The following is a 22,356-nucleotide window of genomic DNA, read 5'->3' as shown; positions in this document are numbered from 1 at the left end:
GTACCCAGGGCTGTTTTATCACAGACCAGATCTGAAGATACTGAACTCTGTTAGCCAGAGACAATATATACTTTCAGCTTTGCAGGATCTAAGCTTTTCACCAAAGCCAAAACAACACAAGGATAATGGATCTAAGCATTTCACGGAAGTCAAAACAACACAAAGATAATGATGATTAGAAAATAAAAACTTCTGTGCTTGCTTTAGCAGCACATATGCCAAAATTGGAAAATAAAAACTTTTTCTAAAGATTTTTATACAAAGAGCCACAATCTTTTAAATAAGTGTGATTTACAAACCAAACAACATGTTAAAGATTATATGTTAATAAAAAATATATATATACTGTGTACAATGGCTCATAGAAAACATACACATATAACAAATTACATATATATATATACACACACACACACTGTACGTGCATATCTATTCTTGCTGATAATGACACATCATGAGTACATGAGCCTACTATAGTTTAACATGAACCTTGACCCTTGAACTCATCATGCCCCACACAAAAATTAAGCAGATCATGGGTTTAAACATAGTTTTCAGAAGATAACACAGAAAAAATTCTTTAAGACCTTCGGGTATAAAAAAACAAAAAAGGAAGAAAGAAAAAGAAAAAAAAATAAAATATATGGAACAAAATATTTTATTAAAAAAAAAAGACCCTAGGGTGGGCACAGATTTCTATAAACCATAAAAAAAAAATATCTAGTAAACTGGACAAAAATTTGAAACATTTGCTATTCTAAAGACATCGATAAGAAAATGAAAAGGCAAGCCACAAACAGAAAAAATATTCACAATACAGTTATCTGATAAAGAATTTGTATCCAGATTATATGCAACTGAATGTTAAAGGGGGCAAAAGGCTTAAAGAAACACATCACAAAGATACATCAAAGGCCAATAAGCATATGTAAAGGTGCTGTAGTCATCAGGAAAACACAAAACCAAAATGATATACCACTATACACCAACTAGTATGGTTAATCATAAAAAATCATAGCAAGGAGATGGAGCAACTAGAACTCTTATAACACTGCTGGTGGGAATATGCTAACATTCTGGAAAACTGGAAGTTTCTTATAAAAGTATAAGCATATATTTATATATGACCCACGAATGAATTTCTCTCAGGGGAAAAAACAATTTGTGTCCACAGAATACGTAAATGTTCAGAGCAGTTTTATTCATAGGAGCCCAAAACTAGAAACTCAAATGTCCATCAACAGATAAATGAATAGACAAACTGTGATATGTCCATATAATGTACTAGAAAGGAAGAAAAGTACTCATACATACAACAAATATGGATGAATCATAAAAACATTATGGTAAGCAAAAGAAGCCAGTACAAAAGAGAGTAAACACTATATGATTCCAAAATAGAAAAGAAAAAACTGAAATAAAACAACAAAAGCAGAATAGCAACCGCCTAGGGGTGAGGTAGGGAAGAGGGTAGGGAATGACTGCACAAAGAAATGAAGGAACTTTCTTCAGTGATAGAAATGTTCTATTCCTTAATTAAGATAATGTTCACATGAGTATGCATATTCATTTGTCAAAGTCATCTAAACCACACACTCAAAATTAGTGCATCTTATTTTATGCAAATTTTACCTCAATAAAGTTGAATTTCAACATTTAAAAATGTGTTACCCCTCAATTCTAGAGATTTCTGAATACTAAATAATTCACATATTCACCACTCTCACAAAACAAAAAACTGTAACGAGGGCAGGAGATAACACATTAGAATTCAACCTTTATTATAATCTGTTCAGTGTTACTTCCTTCAAGTAATTAGGACAACTATAAAATAGGATATGAATACATAAATCAAGTTTAAAAAAAAGCATTCTTCATAAATTTATAGTATATAATGAAATAAATAGAATCAGAGATTCTGGCTGGCCATGGTGGCTCATGCCTGTAATCTCAGCACTTTGGGAGGCTGAGGCAGGTGGATCACCTGAAGTCAGCAGTTCGAGACCAGCCTGGCCAACATGGTGAAAGTTTATTTCTACTAAAAATACAAAATTAGACTAGTAGGGTGGGTCATGCCTATAATCCCAGCTACTCAGAAGGTTGAGGCAGGAGAATTGCTTGAACCCAGGAGGTGGAGATTGCAGTGAGCTGAGATTGCACCATTGCACTCCAGCCTGGGCAACAAGAGTGAGACTCTGTCTCAAAAAAAAAAAAAAAAGATTATTAAAATAGAATAAACAGCATTTTACAGGAATCTTTTAAAATCCATGCTTGCTTTCAGAAACAAATATCTTACGACCTCCCTTGCAGCTATTTGAAATTTCAAAATAAATTAGATATTGTGACTTTAAAAATCAAGGCAATTATAACACTGAATATGTTTTCTCATACTATATTCACGTTTCTCTGTTCTCCTACCCCACCTCACAAAAGCTGAAAATTAATGAATTAAAGGTTTCTAATATGGGTGACTGCAGTGCTAAGCAACCTGGGCTTCTTAAACAGACTTTTTTTTTCAGGCTCCTGCAGAGAACAGGGTGCCTGTAAAAGATGAGGGAAAAGGGTAGTTGGAGTTAAGAAGTTTGCTATGTTTGCATCTTTCACTTGAATACAATAAATATAGTTAGCTTGATGCCTAACAAATATTAAGGGTTCATACATGTTAAGTATTATTTTATTATGATTGGGGGGAGGTTGACCTTGGATTTTCCTCATCTTTCCATGATACTAGTACAAGTACTTTTATGTTAATACACTTCTATCAATTAATACCAATGATCCTTAAGAAGATCAATTCTGGCCAGGCTTGATGGCTCACACCTGTAATCACAGCACTTTGAGAGGCCGAGGCAGGCGGATTACTAGGTCAAGAGATTGAAACCATCCTGACCAACTTGGTGAAACCTCATCTCACTAAAAATACAAAAATTAGCCAGGCCTGGTGGTATACGCCTGTAGTACCAGCTACTCAGGAGGCTGAGACAGGAGAATCGCTTGAACCCAGGAGGCAGAGGTTGCAGTGAGCCGAAATTGCACCACTGCACTCCAGCCTGGGGACAGAGCGAGACTCCGTCTCAAAAATAAAAAAAAAAAGGATCAATTCTGATTTATGTCTAAGTTTTGTTTTTAGCAAGCAAGGAAATTGGTTTTGGATGGGTAAGTAAGACAGAGGGAAATTTTAAAGAGCAGAGTTTCTTGTTATAAGTAGCTTTAGAAGATGAGAGACAGCAAGACGTCCTTAAGAAAAAAATGAGTCTTCTGACCAACACGGTGAAACCCCGTCTCTACTAAAAATACAAAAATTAGCTGGGCGTGGTGGTGCATGCTTCTAATCCCAGCTACTCAGAAGGCTGAGGCAGGAGAATTGCTTGAACCCGGGAGGCAGAGGTTGCATTGAGCCAAGATCGCACCACTGCACGCTAGCCTGGATAATAGAGATTCCATCTCAAAAAAAAAGGAAAATATCAGTCTTTTTTACAAGCTTTACCTAAATATGCAGATTGAAGTTAGGTGCCCCTCTTATGGACTCTCACTGCACCCTCTGTATTGTATCATTGTTACATTGGTTTGTATTTGTTTTTATTCCTTCATTAGATTTTATGCTCCAAGGGTGCGGGGCTGTATCTTGATCACAATCTTATCTCAAAACCTTGCATGTATCCTGGGACAGAAGTAAACTTACAAAAATTGCTCATGAATTAATGAAATTCAGAAAAGTAGATGAGTCTAGAGATGAATGGAAGCTCAGAAAGGGAGGTCATCAGAGGAAAAAAACAGCACCATGCACAGTCAATTATATAAATATGCTTAGGATCCTAACAGATTAACAAGAATTAGGAAAATCTATTAGTATTACTTCAGAATACAGCAAACTTGTTTTCTCCAATTCATAACAGTTTCAGCCTGATAACCTTCCCTCTTAATTCTACAGCAAAAGGAGAAGAGGGACAAAGAATAAAATGGAAAAGGAAAAAGAACTATGCACACATCCTATTCAATTTTTTCTTCTCCCAAATCCACTATGATAACCACATTTATTATTTTATATTCACCTGCTAATGTGAGATTGATATACTTTAACATGTAAGAATCAGTAGACCAATACAAAAAGAAAACATACCTTACACATACAGTCAGTTCAGAATCTGTAAAATTCAAATTAACAATACTATTCTGTCCTGTCAATCTGTGGTGTCTGCATAAATTTAGATTTGTGGTGATAATTAACTGAAAATGAAGCCATACTACCATATAAAATTCAGAAATCCAGTCCTTCAAATGCTCAAATCTATTATGTTCCCTCTCATTCAAAATGAAATGAAATGTTTTCCCTTTTTCTTCAGAGAAATGTTCTATTTGTTGAACAGAAACTGTTTTAACCTACCACAGAAGGATAAATTCTACCCTCTGTAAAACTAAAATAACCAATACTGGCTAAATTATCATATCTTTGAAATATCCTTTTTGACACAAACACGCAAAAAAACTCTACTTCTTTTGTTTGTTTTAGCAAATTTGCATTGAGCATCTGTCTATACTAGTTATTTAACACTGCAGTCCACAGGTGCTGTGAAGAACCCAAAACCAGAGTCTTTGTTCTCAGAGAACATAAAATCCTGTCAGGACAATACTCAAAACAAATGGAGGAAAAAATGGCAATGTCTAAGAATCAGATAATCTGAGTATGGTACAGATAAGACCATATGGCCCTCTGTATGTTACAGAGAAAGCTAAAGTCCTAACTCCAAAATAGCAATCTTCAAATTTCATTAATTTAAAAAAAACCAGCTTTCATCATTTTTACTTTTTCCAATTTTTGTAACTCATGGTCCACGGTTTTGTTTTGTTGCTAACTCCTTTACTGTCTGGTATAAAGATTATTAATCATAATTACCATACAAATGTATCCATCTCTGAATATGAGTTCTATAAGGCAACATAATTACTTTGTTATATGCTGTATCCTAGCACTTTACATAGACACAGGCAGGGTGTTCAAAAAGTAAAAGCAGTAAGACTTAAACTTCCTTCAAACTTAATCCTAACAGTGGATCAGGCCTGTAATCCCAACATTTTGGGAGGCCAAGGCAAGAGGACTGCTTGAGGCCAGCAGTTTGAGAGCAGTCTGGGCAACACAGCAAGACCTATTCTCTGCAAAAAAATAACAGTAATAATAAATAAAGCGTTTTTAAAAAATAAAAGACTTAGACCTAGTAATACTTCTTCATTACCATTGTTCTTGCTGCCATATGAGTATTTCTTCACAGCTGTTTTTTTTAAGTGCATATAGAGTAATGGTAAATGAGTACATATCTCTATTATTGCACTTATAAACATGTATTGCAATTCTTTTATACTAGACTGTGAGCAACCAGAAAGCAAGTATATCTTGTGTCTCTATCCCTTAGTATAGTGCCTAGCATATAATAGGTGCTCACTAAATAGTTACTACATAAATTTTAAATTTTAAATAAACATACTCAAACACTTTCTAATTAGAAAAAAAATCAAAGCCTTGAAGACTATGCAAAGTAGAGAAATATTTCTGTAAGAACACGAATTAACCTTCTGCCCTGGAAAAATTCCAACTACAATAACTTGATTTTCCATCTACACCAAAATAACTCTTCTAGTTACAAAAAAGTTTTTTTTCCTATCTCTTAAAAATCATTTAGAAGCTGATAAACTGATACCATGCTTCTTATCAGTGAAGTAAAGATGTTATATCAAATTTACATAAATACTATCCTTTTCTAAGTTTTATTTCCTTATTATAACAAAAGACGTATTTTTTTTCTGTTTTAACAATGTGGCACTTAAAACCAACATAAAAAGACAGGTTCCTTTCTTACTCAATAGGTAATTATCAATGATCATATTTTGAAAGTGAAAAAAAATGAGTTTCACTCTATAACTATTTCTGGAAAAAGGCCATAACTTCAGATAGTATATTAATGAAAATAATGTCAACTATATTAATGAAAATGGAGTGTTAAATATGTAAGATAACCTGCTACATCTTCCATACTACATTTACTTTAGTGAAAGCACATTAGTCTTTCTTCACCTTTTATTTTATTTCATGACTAAACTTCTCTAAGTCTCACCTCTTAAGAATTAGCTTCAGGGAAGGGAGTGGAGAAAGGCCATGTGCAACCTCATAAAAACAGCTCATTTTAAACTGGTGCCAGACATACATGTTTTATGAGTAAGACCTCAGATAATCCTTTGATTAAGAAGCTTCTTGATTCTAAGTGAACAATCTTGCCAGCAAGAGGAGCGTTAAATTCCAAGTATGCTGATTTCATTCTTTCAGACCACTGCCAGAAAAATGTCTTTCCTCTAAGTTACATTTTCTTCTATCTTAAAGTTTTTTGGAAGGAAAGAAAGATTCAATTAAGATGAGTCAAGATCTTATTCCATCAATTCTCTCTACTAAAACACTTCCTATGTCAATCTCAACAATCATTCATTCAAAACTCACTCACTGAGTGCCTCCAATGTGTTAGGCATTATAGGAGAGAGATGTAAAGATAAATAGAAATACGAGTAATTAAATACAAAACAAGATGTCGACATTCAGAATCAACAAAAGTAGCTGGGCAAAGACAGTACTTGAATTGAACCTTGAAAGATGAGTAGGATTCTAAGTTACAGGTGGTAAACCATTCAAGACAACAGAAATGGCATGTGCAAAAGAAGACTACCAAGACATATTTGGGAAATGAAACTCTGAAGGAAAATCAGAGCAGAATGACAAATTGGAAACAAATTGTGGCATTATCTTAATAGCAACCTGTACATTCTTAGCAAGTGAATGACCAAATTCTTATTTTAGTAATATTAATCTGACAAGACAGGGCAGAACATAGTAGAATGGAGAAAAGGAAATCAATCAATGTGAAACTGAAGTAAACGTAAGTTAAGAATCTATTAAAAGAGTCTAATGAAATGATGGAAAACTGGACAAGGTGGTGGGGTTGAAACCAAAGAGTGAAGGATGAAAAACATTGTGATGGTAGAATCAAGTGGACCAGGCAAATAGCTGACCACAGGCAATAAGGAAAAATGGACAAGTCAAATATCACTTTAAGGAAATAAGACTAGGTGGATGGAAGAATGACAGTGTTATTAAAAGAATTAGAGAAATCAAGAGGAAGACTGATTTCCAGCTGCAGAGAACAACAATGAACTCGTTTGGTCACTCTCAATTTATGAGACACTTAGACTGGAGACTGGAAGAAAGACTGGGGACAGAAACTTGGGTCATGCCTACATGTCTAAGATGAGAGGGAAAAAGCAATCAAATAAACAGAGACAAAATAATTACAAAGAGAAAAGAACCCGGGTGATGAAGTATCATAGAAACTAAAGACAGGGCATCGGCACACAGGGAGAAAGGCCATGTGAGACAAACAGCAAGAAAGCAGCCATCTGCAAGCCAGCAAGGGAATCTTCTGACCTGACCACACTGGCACCCTAATCTTGATCTTCCCACTTCTAGAACTGTGAGAAAATAAATTTCTATTGCTTAAACCATGCAGTCTATGGTATTTTGTTACAGTGGCCTGAGCACACTAAGACAGCTTTAAAAAGACACAGCTTATTTTCTTGCACCGAATACTGTCAGCAGGAATCTATTCATGACATCATGATAGCAGTTAAGAAGCAGCTATGGTCTAACTCAGAATTCTCTTGCTGAATCTCTCATTTCCTAAAATAACCCACAGAAGTATTATTAAAATCAAGTATTATTAAAATTGTAGATCAGAAAACACATCCATGTATGTTTAACAGACTCTAAAATGTAGAGAGGGAAAAATAAGGGGAAATGGAATAAATAACCGACTGATAGCACTGGGCAGAAACCTAACAAAAAAAGTCAATATAAAGCAAATACTTGGTTTCCTTTTAAGATGCACAAAGTAAATCTATTCCACAAAGTAGCTCTAAAAATGGCTAAGAAGCCAGGTGTGGTGGCTAATGGCTATAATCCAAGCACTTTAGGAGGCCAAGGCAGGAGGACTGTTTGAGCTCAGGAGATGGAGGCCATCCTGGGTAACATGGCAAGACTCTGTCTCTACTATTTATTTCTTTTTTCCCCCCCCTAGTAAATCATTCCTTCAACAACCTCATCTCTATTAAAAAACAAAAAAATTAGCTAGATGTGGTGGTGTACATCTGTAGTCTCAGCTAGTTTGGAGGCTTAGGCGGGAGGATCACTTGAGCCCAGGAGGTTGAGGCTGCAGTGAGCCATGATTGGGCCACTATACTCCAGTCTGGGCACAGTGAGATCCTGTCTCAAAAGAAAAAAAAAAAGCCAAGGAAGTTTAAATTAAATCATATGTGAGTAACTAGCATTTTTATTAAGTACCCAGCTAATGAATTTTACCCCAAGAGAAAACAATGTATAATCTCAAAAGTATGAAGTGGGTTTGTAATAAGATCCTACACTAAAGCAGAATGTCACCGGTTGCTATGACTCTACTCAGTCACATTCCAGTAGTTTTGAGCTTTCCTGAATCCCCAGAGAGACTTTTTCATCTATGCTAATTGTACAGAGTCTAAAGAAGTCTATTCACACAGGTGATAAAATATTTGTAATGTCAAAGAGATTTACATTAGCATGCTAATTCTGTTCTGATCAACTCATCCCTCGATGAGTGCTTTTTGAGGACTTGTGGACTCAGTTCCTTCCAAAAAAGGTATTTCAAGGGTTCTCAAAAAACAAACACACAAAGAAGCCACACCTTACTTCCCAATTACCACTTAAAATGTTTCTATCACTACCAAGCCAATGGCATGTCTGAACTAGTATTAATACTTCTATCGCTGCTAAGAAAAATATTAGTATAGTATTTCTAGTCAGAGATTCCTAAACTGTTAGTCTTCAGCCAAAGCACACAACAAGCTTCCAAATACACATTGAAAATCTAGGAAAATGGAGAGGGAGATGAAATGGAACACTGAAAAGGCTACTGAAAAAGAACAGAGGTATAAAGATAATGTTCATGTTCCTAAGGAAAGAATAAACTATAAAAAGCTCTTTATATAGAACAGAAAGTCAGAGTCTCAAGGAGTTAGGTATTTCTTACTCAGAAGTAGCCAAAATACTTTGTAAGGAAGAAAAAGCTTAAAATTGACCTGCCACAAGGCATAGTATACCTTTACTGCTGAACTATTGTAAAAGGTATAACTATACAGAAAAAGCACTGGTCACAAAAACTCAAGTAAAGAACTATGTGTATGTATCTAACAAAGAAGCATTAACTAGTTGAAAACCAAACACTGAGTCTTCATAATATTAAAAACTATCTGATATTATGGGCTCAAGTGCCAGTAGATGTGAATTGTCAAATGTCTTAAAAGGGGGAGGGCAATTCCTGTATTTTTTTCCTCTCCTGTGTATCAAGCTAGGACACACTTGCACCTCGGGAAACTTCTACTCAATACACTTGTGGCTCTATTAAAGATTATCCAATTTCCCTTTGAGGCCAAATTTAGAATCTTCCTAAAAAAAGAAATAATTTATCAGTCTTTCAGAAATTATTTTTGAAGTCTTAGTTCCAGGTAATTCCTCTCCTATTCACTTTTCACAGAAAAACAAAAATAAATAAGTAAATAAATAAAACCCTAATCAGTCACCAAAAGAAGGAAAGAGGGCAGGTAAAACTGCAAAGAAAAAGGAAAAATAGGTATGAACTTCATAAACATGGTTTATTGTATCTTTGGAAGACAGGACACAGTCTGGAAATAATAGTATTTCAATCATCTCCTGCAAAAGTTGACCACTCAGGTTAAACTTGGTCTTTGTGAAGATTATTTTTAAAAGGTACCATTTTGAAATTTTCCCATTCCAATTAAGCTTCAGAGAAACTTCTCAAAGGCACAAATTCGTCAAGCTATGAAAATAAAATACTTACGTATTTTTGCCATCATGGATAAATTATACAAGAATGACTTTTCCACATGATGAGGCAATTAAAAATAAACAAACAAAATTGAAATAAAAATTCCAAAGAACTGCTAATACATCTAAATGACACTAGTATTATACTTAGAGGAAAAAACTTAATTCCTCAAATTCTTCATAATCCAAACTCTGCATATGAGACGTGGGAAGAAGATGACAAGAATTCAAAGCCCATTCATGTTATCTGGAGGAACCTAACCCAAACATATTAGAGATATGTTCCTACCATAAACAAGATGGGAGAAGATGTGCAATGTGGCCTATTCTTAATCTACAATGTTAGTTTCTAGCAACCTTAAGCTTCCACATCACAGCCATGTTAAAACCCCAGGCTCCCTTTCCTTGCAGTAGATCATGCCATGCACAGCAGACACAAGGAAAGGCTGCAGTTATTAAAAAAAAAGAAAAAGAAAAGAAAGGAAAAAGAAAGAAAGAAAAGAAAAGAACAGAACAGAACAGAACAGGAACACCATGAAGCAAGCTCCAAAGGGCAAGGCTGAATTAGCTATATTAGCTTACCATATATCTCGGATCTACTCTCCTCTGAACTAGACTTTGTCTTCTTGGAGGAGCTATCTGCACAAGAGCGGGAGAAAAGGAGAGAGATATAGAAAATATGGAGACCAATGTAAGGGAAAAAAATTCATGGGGAAAAAAGAATGAATCATGATCAAGTTAAATCGTGCAAACACAAAGTATGAACATAACAGATGACAGCTCTTAGAATAGTCACGAACAGCACAGATAATGACATATTTTAAAGATTTATAGAAGAAAAGACAGTGCAATAAAAATATGTTCAAACAAAACAACACATGAATGGTATACAAAATATATCATCTGATAATTGTAGAGATGACAAAAGCACTAAAAGCTATAATGATTATGAAGCATTGCATACACCTTTGCTTAAATCTGTCTTTGGAGATGGGCACAGCACAGATGTACATACAAAATAAACCTAACAAGATTATATTTTTGTGAACATAGGGTAAAAACTTTTAACCGTATTTATAAGACAATATCTAATCATGTAAATGAAAGCCTCTGAGCTCCATGACTACAAAATTAGGCATCAGAATAGAAAATTCTCTCTTCATGGAGATCCGTAAGTAACATAATACAAATAACCACCGGCTTCTAGACTGATGATTAAATTTCATTTTCCCTACTACCCAAAATGCAGAAAATGATTAGTATGTGCTTCCTAGATAATATTTATAGTGTTTTTTCAAAATAAAAGTTTATACTGATAAAGTATGAAATGTCTTAATTATATACATAAAACATACTATTCTCTATTAAATATTTATTTCTAAATAAAAATACCTAAAAAATAGATACATTATTTTTATGTATCTGAGATTATAGGATTTACTCTGTCTTTTGTCAAAGGGACATACAACTGAATAAAATGGTATGTGCATAAAAAATATGTATCAGTTTCAAATGACAAAAGCAAGATTACCAAGCATTTTTTATGAATCAAATACTGAGTAAGTTTACAAGGAGAAAGCCAAAGGGGAGAAAAGCCCATATGTTGTAAAAGGAGATCAATCTAAAAGTCTTGTTAACGTGACAACCCTAGGAAAGATCAACATTGCTAAGTTTGAAAGACAGCTCTCTAAGTTCAGAATACTTTTTGACTGAAGAAGGGATTTCTATTCATTTGTTTACTCTAAAATGAGATAATCATTAATTTATGAAACTGATTTGTCTAAAACTCCGATTCACCATGATCATAACTGAATACTTAGATGACTACAGAAGTGTAGATTTGTTATAGCCTTGGTTTTATAACATCCTTCTGCTTATACCACAATTCATCTTAATACTGAGTCCTTGATCTGACCAAATCTCCAATTATTATATAACCATTTCTTTATCACTACTTAAAAATATAATATACTCAATAATGATATTTCTGTAGTGAAATGTACACTGTTGAAAGTTAAAAATACTTGCATTCCTGCTGAATGCAAAGACTTTATCATGACATAATTGGAGAAAAAGGAGAGTCCTAAAACAGATCAATCATTCCTGAGTGTTTCAGGTAGCTTAGGCTGTATTATTATGAATTTCACTACTCTCAATATTCTTTGAAAGAATAAATAGTGTTTTACCTGTGGGGTCAAAATCATGTGATGCAATGCGCTCAACTTTCTGCTTCTTATCTGTTGGTGACTCTCGGTTCAAAATACTTCCATGCCTAAATTAAAGCAAAGTAATCAAATGTTTAGTGCAAGAAAATCATTAGAATAAAATTTTTTAAATCCCAAAAGTGGATCTTACAAAAGAAACCACGAAATCAGTTTACTTTACACATGACCATAAGCCTCTCTAATTTATATTTTTCAAGAAGTTTTGGTGATACACAGTCTATTTACTTGATTATAAAAAGTACTTAAAATAATTAAAAATAGTATTCAGCACTAAAGTCTCTTTTATTCTTAGAAGTAACTGTTTACATTATTTGGTATGATTTTCACAGGTCAATACTATCATTTCCATTTAACAGACCAAAAAAAAAAAAAATGCCTAAAAGGAATTAAACACATTCTCCAACTCTATATATACTATGATCAAGTGCAAAATCACTGCATAAATAGATCATGCATGAGAACAGTTTAAAATTTAAAAAGCAAGCCTTAGGCAAGCCTCATTTTAAGCCTGCCTATGTAGCTCTAGCCACAGAAGTCTTAGCCAACCACTTTCAGGACCAATAACAATAGAATTAGTATTTTTTCTATGGCTTAGCCAATTATACTGATCAGATAATGGTTGGGTGACAAGACCATAACAATAATACATATGTACACATATACATATTCACTGTAGCACTAGATCCTGTATCGTGCTGACACTAGAAATGATAAAATATAATAATTAGGAATGACATACTGCCTACATTTTAAATAATATTTATGATAATTAAGATTACAGAAGAAATGCTGAAAGCAAATGTACTAAGGAAGAGGCATTTAATACTTGGAAATGAATAAATACATAGACATGAATATAGGCATAGATACAGTTTAACATTTCGGATTTTTTTCTTCACTGTCGTAATTAGGACTAAACTAGTGCTGAAGTTCATTAACTAAAGCCAATTATAGTCACTCGAGTGATAAAACACATAAAAAACTAGCATTCCATTTTCACCTCCCGACCTACTCTAATTCAAAAGTCATAAATAGATTTTAAAATTAAATCTCTTCATAATGACCTTAAATATCATTATGAACAAAATTTTAAATGTTTATATTAGAAGTACTATCAAAACAATGCTGTCTTCCATCTTTTGTATTTTAAATCTGTAAAACGTTTTGAAATTTTCAATCACTTGAATACACAATATCAAAAATCACAAAAATCCACCATAATTTTAAAGGGATGCTTAAAATTAAAATATAATCTAAACTTGAGTATGAAGAGCAATTGAGCAAACTTACCTTATAGGTTTTTTGAGGGGAAACCTGAAACAAAGAAAAAATAAGGATAAATGTAGTTGTTTTACTTAACAAGATTTTGTTATTAAATTTATTCATTCTACTGAATGAGAATCAGAGATGTAAATCTTATGCTAACTTTCCAATAGCAAGAATCAACTGTAGGAATAAGAAGTTGAACACTCCGTTTAAATATCTTAACTACTTTGTTAAATCTGAAAATTGCTAGTACATTTACCATCAGCTGTCCTAGAATATGCTTTTCTTTTTAAAAATTCCAATAATAAGAGCAACTGCTAAATTTATAAAGGGCTTACTAACTGCTATGCATTATTTTCACATGTATTATCTTGTTTAATCCCGAAAAAAAGAAATCTCTATGAAGATATTCTCTCCATTTTACAGATTTTTAAAAGTCAAGACAAAAAGAAATATTTTGCCATTAAAATATTATTCTCACTGATTTGCTAGAAAGAAAAGTTCCTTCCTTCCATCACTTCACCCTACTTCCCAAAATATCTGGGTGCTGATTACTGCACTGTTGATCTATGTCAGCATGATCCTCAATTATTAGGTTTAGATTTAATAACATATATCTAGAAAAAATTAAAGTACTATCGGTTACAAAAAAAATACCTTCCAAAAGTAGAAAACAAAGGGTACTTTTCTGTTTTCTTTTTCTGGGGGGGTCCTATAAGCTGAAAGAACTACAGCATTTCCTCCTGGTTGTCTCTCTGTTAAATAAATATTACTGGAAACCTTGTGATAAGAGTTTGATGCTATATATAAATGCTAATCTAAGTCTTCCCAAATATCCCATTTTTTTATTTCTATCTTTTAGATTATTTCAACCTATGGTATTTTATGTAAAGGTTATTTAGTCTAGTAATAGGAACAGTACTTTATTAAGAACAAAAGTAAAACTAGGGTTTTTAAAAGGCCTATTAGTAAATAAACCTAAAACAATGATACTTCAATGACTACATTTCATTTGGTATGGAGGTAGTTTAGTTAAAAACAAAATCTCTAAAATACAAGTTTACTTACAATTCCCTTTGACACCTATTTAAACCAAAATTAATCCACAGAAAAAGACAAAGAATCTAAAACTTCTCCTAATCAGTGATAGCATGTTAACTCACAACAAAAGTAGTGATAATAAGTAAAGGGGGTTCTGGGACAAGATGACACTGCTCTAGAGAACAAACTGACTTTACAAAAGACCATGAAATCTTCAGAAATAGGAGTTCCTAAGCAGTCTGTCCATACTTGTTGAGGTAGGAGAGGAAGGGAATGGGAACATGTTTCTTAATTTACAGATGAACATAAAAGTTGACAGAAAAGGATTCCAACTGAGTTTCTGCAAAGGGTAACAACTGCCATTTATCAACCTTAGCCACTCAACCTCACAGCCATTATAAAAACTCCTACCCTAAAACAATGCTGCTTGCGTCAGAGACCGCTACATCCAGGGGGATGCTGGTAAAGAATCCCGGAAGTTCCCAGACTACTGATGGTAAATGAGTTTCCTGAGCTATTTTCTCTTACAAGGTAATGAAAAAGGAGAGGAAAAAAGACAACAAAAATGGAAGTAGAAAATGAACAAGGACCACACCCACAGTCCAACTTGCTTATCATAATCTAGTTACTATATTGAATGAAGTATAAAGAACTTCTCAAATGATATTAAAATCATAATTTTTCTCTAATCATTGAATTCTACCTTAAAGTATCTGCTAAAGAAAAGAAATATATATGTACGTCTATGTGTGTGTGTGTGTGTGTGTGTGTGTGTGTGTGTATGTGTGTATATGCTTATATGCATAAGTAACAATGTCAAGAACCTTCTTGGCTATTTCATTAGTTCCCTCTGCTTCAGCTAGGAAAATCACCAAGATAATCCTACGGTTTCACAAAATCCCTACCATATGCTAAATATTGAGACAGATGTAATCAGAGAACTGGAAATAAAAAGCTAGAACCTCAAAGAAAAGTCTGGGGCTGAAGCTGCAGATTTGAGTCATCAACCTAATGATGGTCACTGAAATGTAAAACACCGAGTAAAGAAGAAAAAATGCCTAGGCTCAAATTTGGAGGAGAAACTAGCATCTTCATGATTGAGAATGGAGGCCAATAAAGGAAATTAAGATAAGTCACAAAAGAGAAAAGGTCCCAGAAGCCAAGGAAGAGTAGATAATTAATACTATCAACTGCTACAGAAAGGCAGGTCTGAAAGCTAAAAAGTGGCCAGGTTCTAAGCAACAAATCAGTTCAACATCAGTCTGATGAAATAAATTCTAGTGAACAAAACTCCTATACTTTTAAGTCCCTGTCCACTGTGTAGTCTAATTATGCAATCATGACAATATCTTTTGGTTAGATATTTATGTAGAACAGCTGCACGTGATGATAACATAATGTTACATGCGCCTACTGAAACTGTGCCTAGTTTTTGAAATACCATATTGATAACTTGGACATTTTGCCAACAATCAATATATGTGTTTACTTATATGTGTGTGTGTATATATTTTTCTATGAATAGATAGCAGAAAAAGTCAAATTGCAAAATGAAGAACTATGATTAATAAAGCAAAGAATTATCAGGAATTTAAGTCACTGGGAAATGGTGGCTAGCTGCCTTTTTTTATTTTGAGATGAAGTCTCACTTTGTCACCCAGGCTAGAGTACAGTGGTGAGATCGCAGCTCACTGCAACCTCCACCTCCTAGGTTCAAACGATTCTCCTGCCTCAGCCTCCCAAGTAGCTGGCACGCACCACCATGCCTAGGTAATTTTTGTATTTTTAGTAGAGACGGGGTTTCCCCATGTTGGCCAGGCTGGTCTTGAACTGCTGAACTCAAGTGGCCCACCTGCCTCGGCCTCCCAAATTGCTGGGATTACAGGTATGAGCCACCATGCCTGGCCTGCCTTTACTTTTGATTTCATATATTAAGCACAGCTATATTCCAGAACTCCTAACCAAAGGTCTTCAATGTTCAGAATACATGTATTCATTCAACTCAGAATGCCTTTTCCTTGTTAAATCCTGAGTTCTAATTTTTAAGCCCTAGGTAGCAATATTTAGACACCTCTCCAAATTTTATATATTCATACACACCCCTCCCAATGTGTTATTACAGTGCAGAGGGAAATGTAATTTGGTAGTTAAATAACCCTAACCCAATAAATAATGTATACTAGAGTAAGACTTACCTTTTAACCAAGTGTAACTATTCTAATAAGCACACACAAACACATACAATTTTATAACTGAAATAGTCCTTTAACATTGTTAAAAATAATTTCTTCTGGACTTAAAAAATTGTAAAGGACCAGAAAGTTTTGTGTTGTCACTTATTTGCTTATAATAGTCTACTAGAAATCACTTTTTTCTTTTACTGATTTCAGTGCATAAAGAGTTAGCCTTTTGACAATACTCCAGTGAGAAGTGTTCTGAAACCATATGAGAAGAAGTACAGATATCACACTCAAACCTTAATTCATGCCCTTTTCTCTGTCCTTCAGGGTATTAGATATTTCTTCCCTGGGTTTAGTTATAAAGGAGCATTTGAGACTTAGTTCTTCTTAATAAGGGATGGCTGAAATGAAGGGGAGGTGGTTAAACAAATTTTTCTTATATTGGATAGTGGTTAAGATTTTATTAGCAGTCAAACAATGTTACCTACTAAATTTAGAATTATCAAGAATTCCATTAGGAGATACGCTGATTTTAGTGATGTTAAAATAAGGAGAAAAAATACTGCAACTTGAAATGCGTGAAATACAGCACCATTTTATTGAAACCCACTCCAGTGAGAAGGGTTACTAGACAAAGAACTCTGAAAATTAGATAACAAGGTAATTTTAAGGCTCAACCTTCATAAGACAAAGTAAATATCAGTGCAGGAAATATACTATTGTAAATCAGAAACTGACACGATGGGATGGGAATAGTATTACTGATTGTTGTAAATGAAAATTTCCTAAAATTTGCAGGCCGTGGGGGCAAGGGAATCCTCAGAAACAGATGTAACTGGGTTTGTATTCTAGTTTCACAATTTAACAGGTGTTTGAACTTGAACAAGTTGCTTAACCTTTTTAAGCAACTCCTGTAAAACATTAATTACTAATACCTCTACCTATATCTCACAAATTTGTTTAGGGGATTAAATTAGAAAATAAGAAGCACTGCCTAGCAAGCAGTAACCACTTATGTATTTATTATTAAGAAGAAAAAAAATAAAATGTGAATGTTAGTGATATGTATTCAAATTAAGTAGAAAAGAAAATAAATTTAAAAACTGAATATTCAAATAGGTTTTTAGCTAAGTAAAATGCATAGAAATGTATAATTCAAAGTCAGTGATGAAACCACAGATTTAACTTGCCAAGTTGTGTCATAGAAAATTCATGTCAATGCTTAAGTTAACAAACTTCTCAGACGCTACACTCTAAGAAAAAAAGATCAGGTTATAATCCACACTTTAAATTTTCCTGTCAAGTAGGGACAGTGATTTTTTTCAAACCTAGTGAAATTGTGTTGACTACACCTGCCACTTAATAGCAAAAAAGTCCATTATTTCCTCATCTCCTTTAAAATATCAAAGGTGATTAAGGCATCCTGTGGGCAGAATTTAAATCAAGTTTATTTATCTGTTTCTACCAAACAATTTAAATGGCCTAAAGCATAGTACTTAAAATTTAAAACTAGTATAAATCTGAACTGCCTTGCTTTATTATTTTTCACAAAATAACAAAACAGCTAAGAGGACATTTGTCTGCAATACATAAAGAGCTCTTAAGGATAGGGATTTAGCACATAGGGCTAACTCCAGCCGAACTGTTAATTCAATCTTTAGTTCTCTGGACTGTAAGATTCACAGAACCAAAAGTATTAAATGACTACCTCCTTACCTCGCAGCAACAACAACAAAATAAACAGTCATAAATCCTTTCACCGCCTACAATTTATTACTGGTCTAGCTTAGAGCCACTAAAAGAACTAAAAATTATGGAATTGTGAAAAAAAAAAAAAGTCTGAACATTATCTACAATACAATAGCCATACCGACATACTTTTTTATTAGCATATAGAACCAAAGTATGAAAAGTGGCTAGCAGAGCTGGCAATAAAACACTAGTTATTTCCGAGGAACTCTAAAACAGAAGCTACAGTTGACAGAATGACTCATGGAGCGTTTCCCATGGTGTTCTTTGTTTTAAGCCTCTGGACCTTGCAACACAAACCACAAAAATGCAGGGACCAAAGAACTCAGTTCTGGTGCAAAATCCAAAAATGATTCACTAGCACGTAATATAAAATCTCAAATTACCTTCTTAAATATAGCTTAGTATACCTCCACTTTTACTGAAGAGCTTAAATGCACAACAGACCCTTAGGCTCTCTTACTTCCTAAACACACTCTGATAAATCAAATAGTAAATATTTTTCTAAATTACTTTCATTCTCTCTGGTGGAGTTATTATAGATTGACTATTAGTCGTTGCTGAACTGAGAAATATAGTCCCCAATTAATATAACAGCTTATTAGAGACTTTCATTTCCTTATTGACAATCTGGAAATTTATCATCTTTGTGAATATTTCTTAGAAGGTTTTTCCACCACTTTCCTTTGTGATCATGAGTATGTGATTACTAGTACCCTACACAGTATTTTTTAAGACTATATTCGCTTCAGAAAACCACGTAAAAAGAACTGCCAGAAAAGTATGAGATCCTCAAAATACTTAAACAAGTATCCTCATCTCATTAAACAACATGCAAATCATCAATCCATTCTTTATGGAAGAGATATTCCATTAGAGTTCTTCTTGAAAGTATTAATATATAAGATAAGAGTCATTAAATGTAAACAATAAACTGGACTCTACAAAATGATCTCATGACTTATAAAACAGGGATAATGCATGATTCTGTTTGTTAGGAATTTAAATCTTAATCTCATTTCACATTTCTCTACTTCAGAATATATTGGTAAAAATAATAAAAATAAGAGTAGGAAAAAAGTCCTCTTAATCAGGGATGGGCATTTTTCCACAAATATTTTATATAAAATATGATTAAATGTTTAAAATTTATAAACCAAAGTGAGAATAGGTGAACAAAATTTGTTAGGACAGGCTGCTTTCTCCACATTTGCTAAAAGATACATATGTGCTTCTGAAAAAGTAGAAAGTCTCAGCTTTTAAGTGTTATTGAGACAAGCTCCAACATACAGCATTTACTTTTCAGTCTGATCTGGAGAATTTTACTTAAACGTAAAATTCAAATACAGAATACTGCCTAATATTTTACTTTTTTGAATATAGAGCATTCTATGATTAAAAAAAGCTCTTCTCAAAATAGAAATGCTGACATTACCACTTTAAATCACATTATATTTGCAGTTTGCTTACATTTTTTACTGAAAAAACCTAAGACATCCATAAAAATATCATTCTGCAGTAAGAAAATATGATTCAACAAGTTAATTATAATGACTTATGTATTAAATATTTCTTCGTGCCAAAAAAAAAAAATCACAGGAATAGGAATTTTTTTTTTCTGAAATGTCAGGAGAAGGGAAAATAACCAAAACTATACTAACCCACAATCAGAGAGTATTTATTCATGATCCTACCTTCAGGTGTTACAGTTGGTATGCATTCATTGCTTGAGTACAAAGAAGCCCAACCACAGTCATACCTAGGCCACAAAGCTAAATTGACAAGGATTTACCAAAAACTCATCAAGGAAATCCAGGAAATCAGAAAAGTATAAACTTAATTCTCATGTGTTCTAAAAATTATGTGTACAAACTCCTTAAATTAATTTGACATAAATCTATTCCTCCCTCTCTTCCTTTTTTCCTTACTTTCTTTCTTTCTTTCTTTGGCATGATCATAGGTCACCATAACCCTACTCTTGGGCTCAAGGGAATCCTCCCACCTCAGCCTCCTAAGTAGATAGGACCACCAGGTGCAAGCCACCACACCCAGCTAAATTTTATTTTTTTTTCTTTTTTTTTTTTTTTGTAGAGACTAGCTCTTGCTGTGTTGCCCAGGTTGGTCTCAAACTCCTGGCCTCAAGCAATCCTCAAGCCTCAGCCTCCCAAAGCACTGGGATTACAGGCATGAGCCACTGTGCCTGACTATATAGATCTATTTCTTATGGAGAAACAAAGACCTTAAATATTAATACTTTCCAAGAAGAACTCTAATGGAATAAAGATTGAACATATTTCCTGTTTTCTACTTAGAATTTTTTAATTATATAAGAAATATATTATGGATAACATGTAAAATTTAGAGGCATATATGAATACAAAATATAGGTAAAGATAAAACTAAAAAAAAATTGATCATAACCAATATCATTACAATTAAATCTTCTATATAACACCTTCTGCATTCATAGAAAGTATTTTCTTCTGAGGAAATTCTTTTTCATTAAAACACTTTTATTGGTTATATTTATAACAAATGCTGTAATTAAATTTTTGGTTTTGTACTAAAGAGATTTCACTCATTAGTGCTCTGGTTCTGGTGTCAAACATTAACAATTCCTCAATCAGAATTAATGATCCACTTAGTTTATCACAAAAAGACACACTTTCTGCTGTCAAATTTGAATACTCCAGACTTTCAAAATACCACATAGAAAAAAGGACCTCTGGGCCAGGTGCAGTGGTTCACGCCTGTAATCCCAGCACTTTGGGAGTGGATCACAAGGTGAGGAATTCGAGACCAGCCTGACCAACATGGTGAAATCCTGTCTCTACTAAAACTACAAAAATTAGCCAGGCATGGTGGCGTGCATTTGTAATCCCAGCCACTCAGGAGGCTGAGGCAGCAGAATCACTTGAACCTGGGAGGCAAAGGTGGCAGTGAGCCAAGATCGTGCCATGCACTCCGGCCTGGGTGAGAGGCTGAGACTCCATCTCAAAAAAAAAAAAAAAAAAAAAAAGAGAACGAAAAGAAAAAATAAAGGACCTGAGTTTATGAGGAAAAGATGAGAAAATTAATTATATGCATGCCATTTTACACTTGCTTTTACAAAAGTTTTTGTTGACCCAAAACAAAGAAATCATACTCATCAGTATAAGAGTGGGACATACTCTTATCAGTAACAATGGCTCACCATAGCACTGAATTTGAAAAGTTGGAGGATGAGTGTTTTACAACTTCTGACATTCCTCTTACATCTCAGAATTGAGAATCACTGCTCTACAAAGTTCACTGTGTAACACTGATACTGTGTTATGTTTTCTCCCTTAGCTGTTAATTAGCCTAATATACTTAACACACAAGACTACTAATAATTTTGTAATAAATCTGTTACTAATATTTTTATAACATTTTCAAGATAATTTCTCTCTCTCAAGGGATTGAGTAATGAGACTGCCATCTTTCCAAACTGTAAAGTTTCCTATAAAGCAATGGTTCTCTCTGCCTTTTCAAGATGAAGAAATGTCTCACTTTCTTTATGTCCAAAGTACATGTATAAACTTTTAAAAAGTAAAGACAAAATAGGGAAACAACAATCACTCATAATCCCAACACTGGGCATTTTTATGCATATATTCCCATCTTTTTCCAATATAGAGATAAGATTTCTGTATACAATGTTTAAAATTTCTTTTCATAAAAATTGAAGCATACTGGACATGTTGATAACTTCAACTTAATAAAACATATGCTTACAATATTAACTACTTCACTACCATGCTGGTTTTAAACTGTGCTCCATAAAATTCGTGAGGTTTAAAATAGGTCCGTTACAGAGCTGAAGTGGATAGATGGGGCTCTAGACTCCCCACACATCAGAGCTGCTTTGTTTTTATTTATTTTATATATTGAACTTCCAAATCAGATAAAGATTTGGAAAACACAGTTCTAAATAATTCTTGACAGCTGCAAAGTATCCTGTGAT

General features: G+C 33.7%; 1 protein-coding gene across 3 annotated transcripts in view; it reads right to left on the bottom strand.

Annotated features, from left to right (window-relative positions):
• ARHGEF12 (Rho guanine nucleotide exchange factor 12) overlaps positions 1-22,356 on the bottom strand; it is a 151,931-nt gene that overhangs the window by 68,181 nt on the left and 61,394 nt on the right. For 2 of the 3 annotated variants that reach the window (XM_021671203.2, XM_012470286.3), the window contains exons 2-4: positions 13,426-13,449; positions 12,097-12,182; positions 10,493-10,549 (exon numbers count right to left, since the gene is read on the bottom strand). In XM_021671203.2, the coding sequence (XP_021526878.1) occupies positions 10,493-10,549; positions 12,097-12,182; positions 13,426-13,449 (167 nt within the window). The remainder of the gene's footprint in view (positions 1-10,492; positions 10,550-12,096; positions 12,183-13,425; positions 13,450-22,356) is intronic. The other variant, XM_021671202.2, reaches the window with a different exon arrangement.

Source organism: Aotus nancymaae, unplaced genomic scaffold, assembly GCF_030222135.1.
Source record: "Aotus nancymaae isolate 86718 unplaced genomic scaffold, 86718_ANA_hifiasm-v0.15.2.pri h1tg000012l, whole genome shotgun sequence".
Taxonomy (NCBI): Eukaryota; Metazoa; Chordata; class Mammalia; order Primates; family Aotidae; genus Aotus; species Aotus nancymaae.
This window is presented reverse-complemented; position numbering and strand designations above follow the sequence as displayed.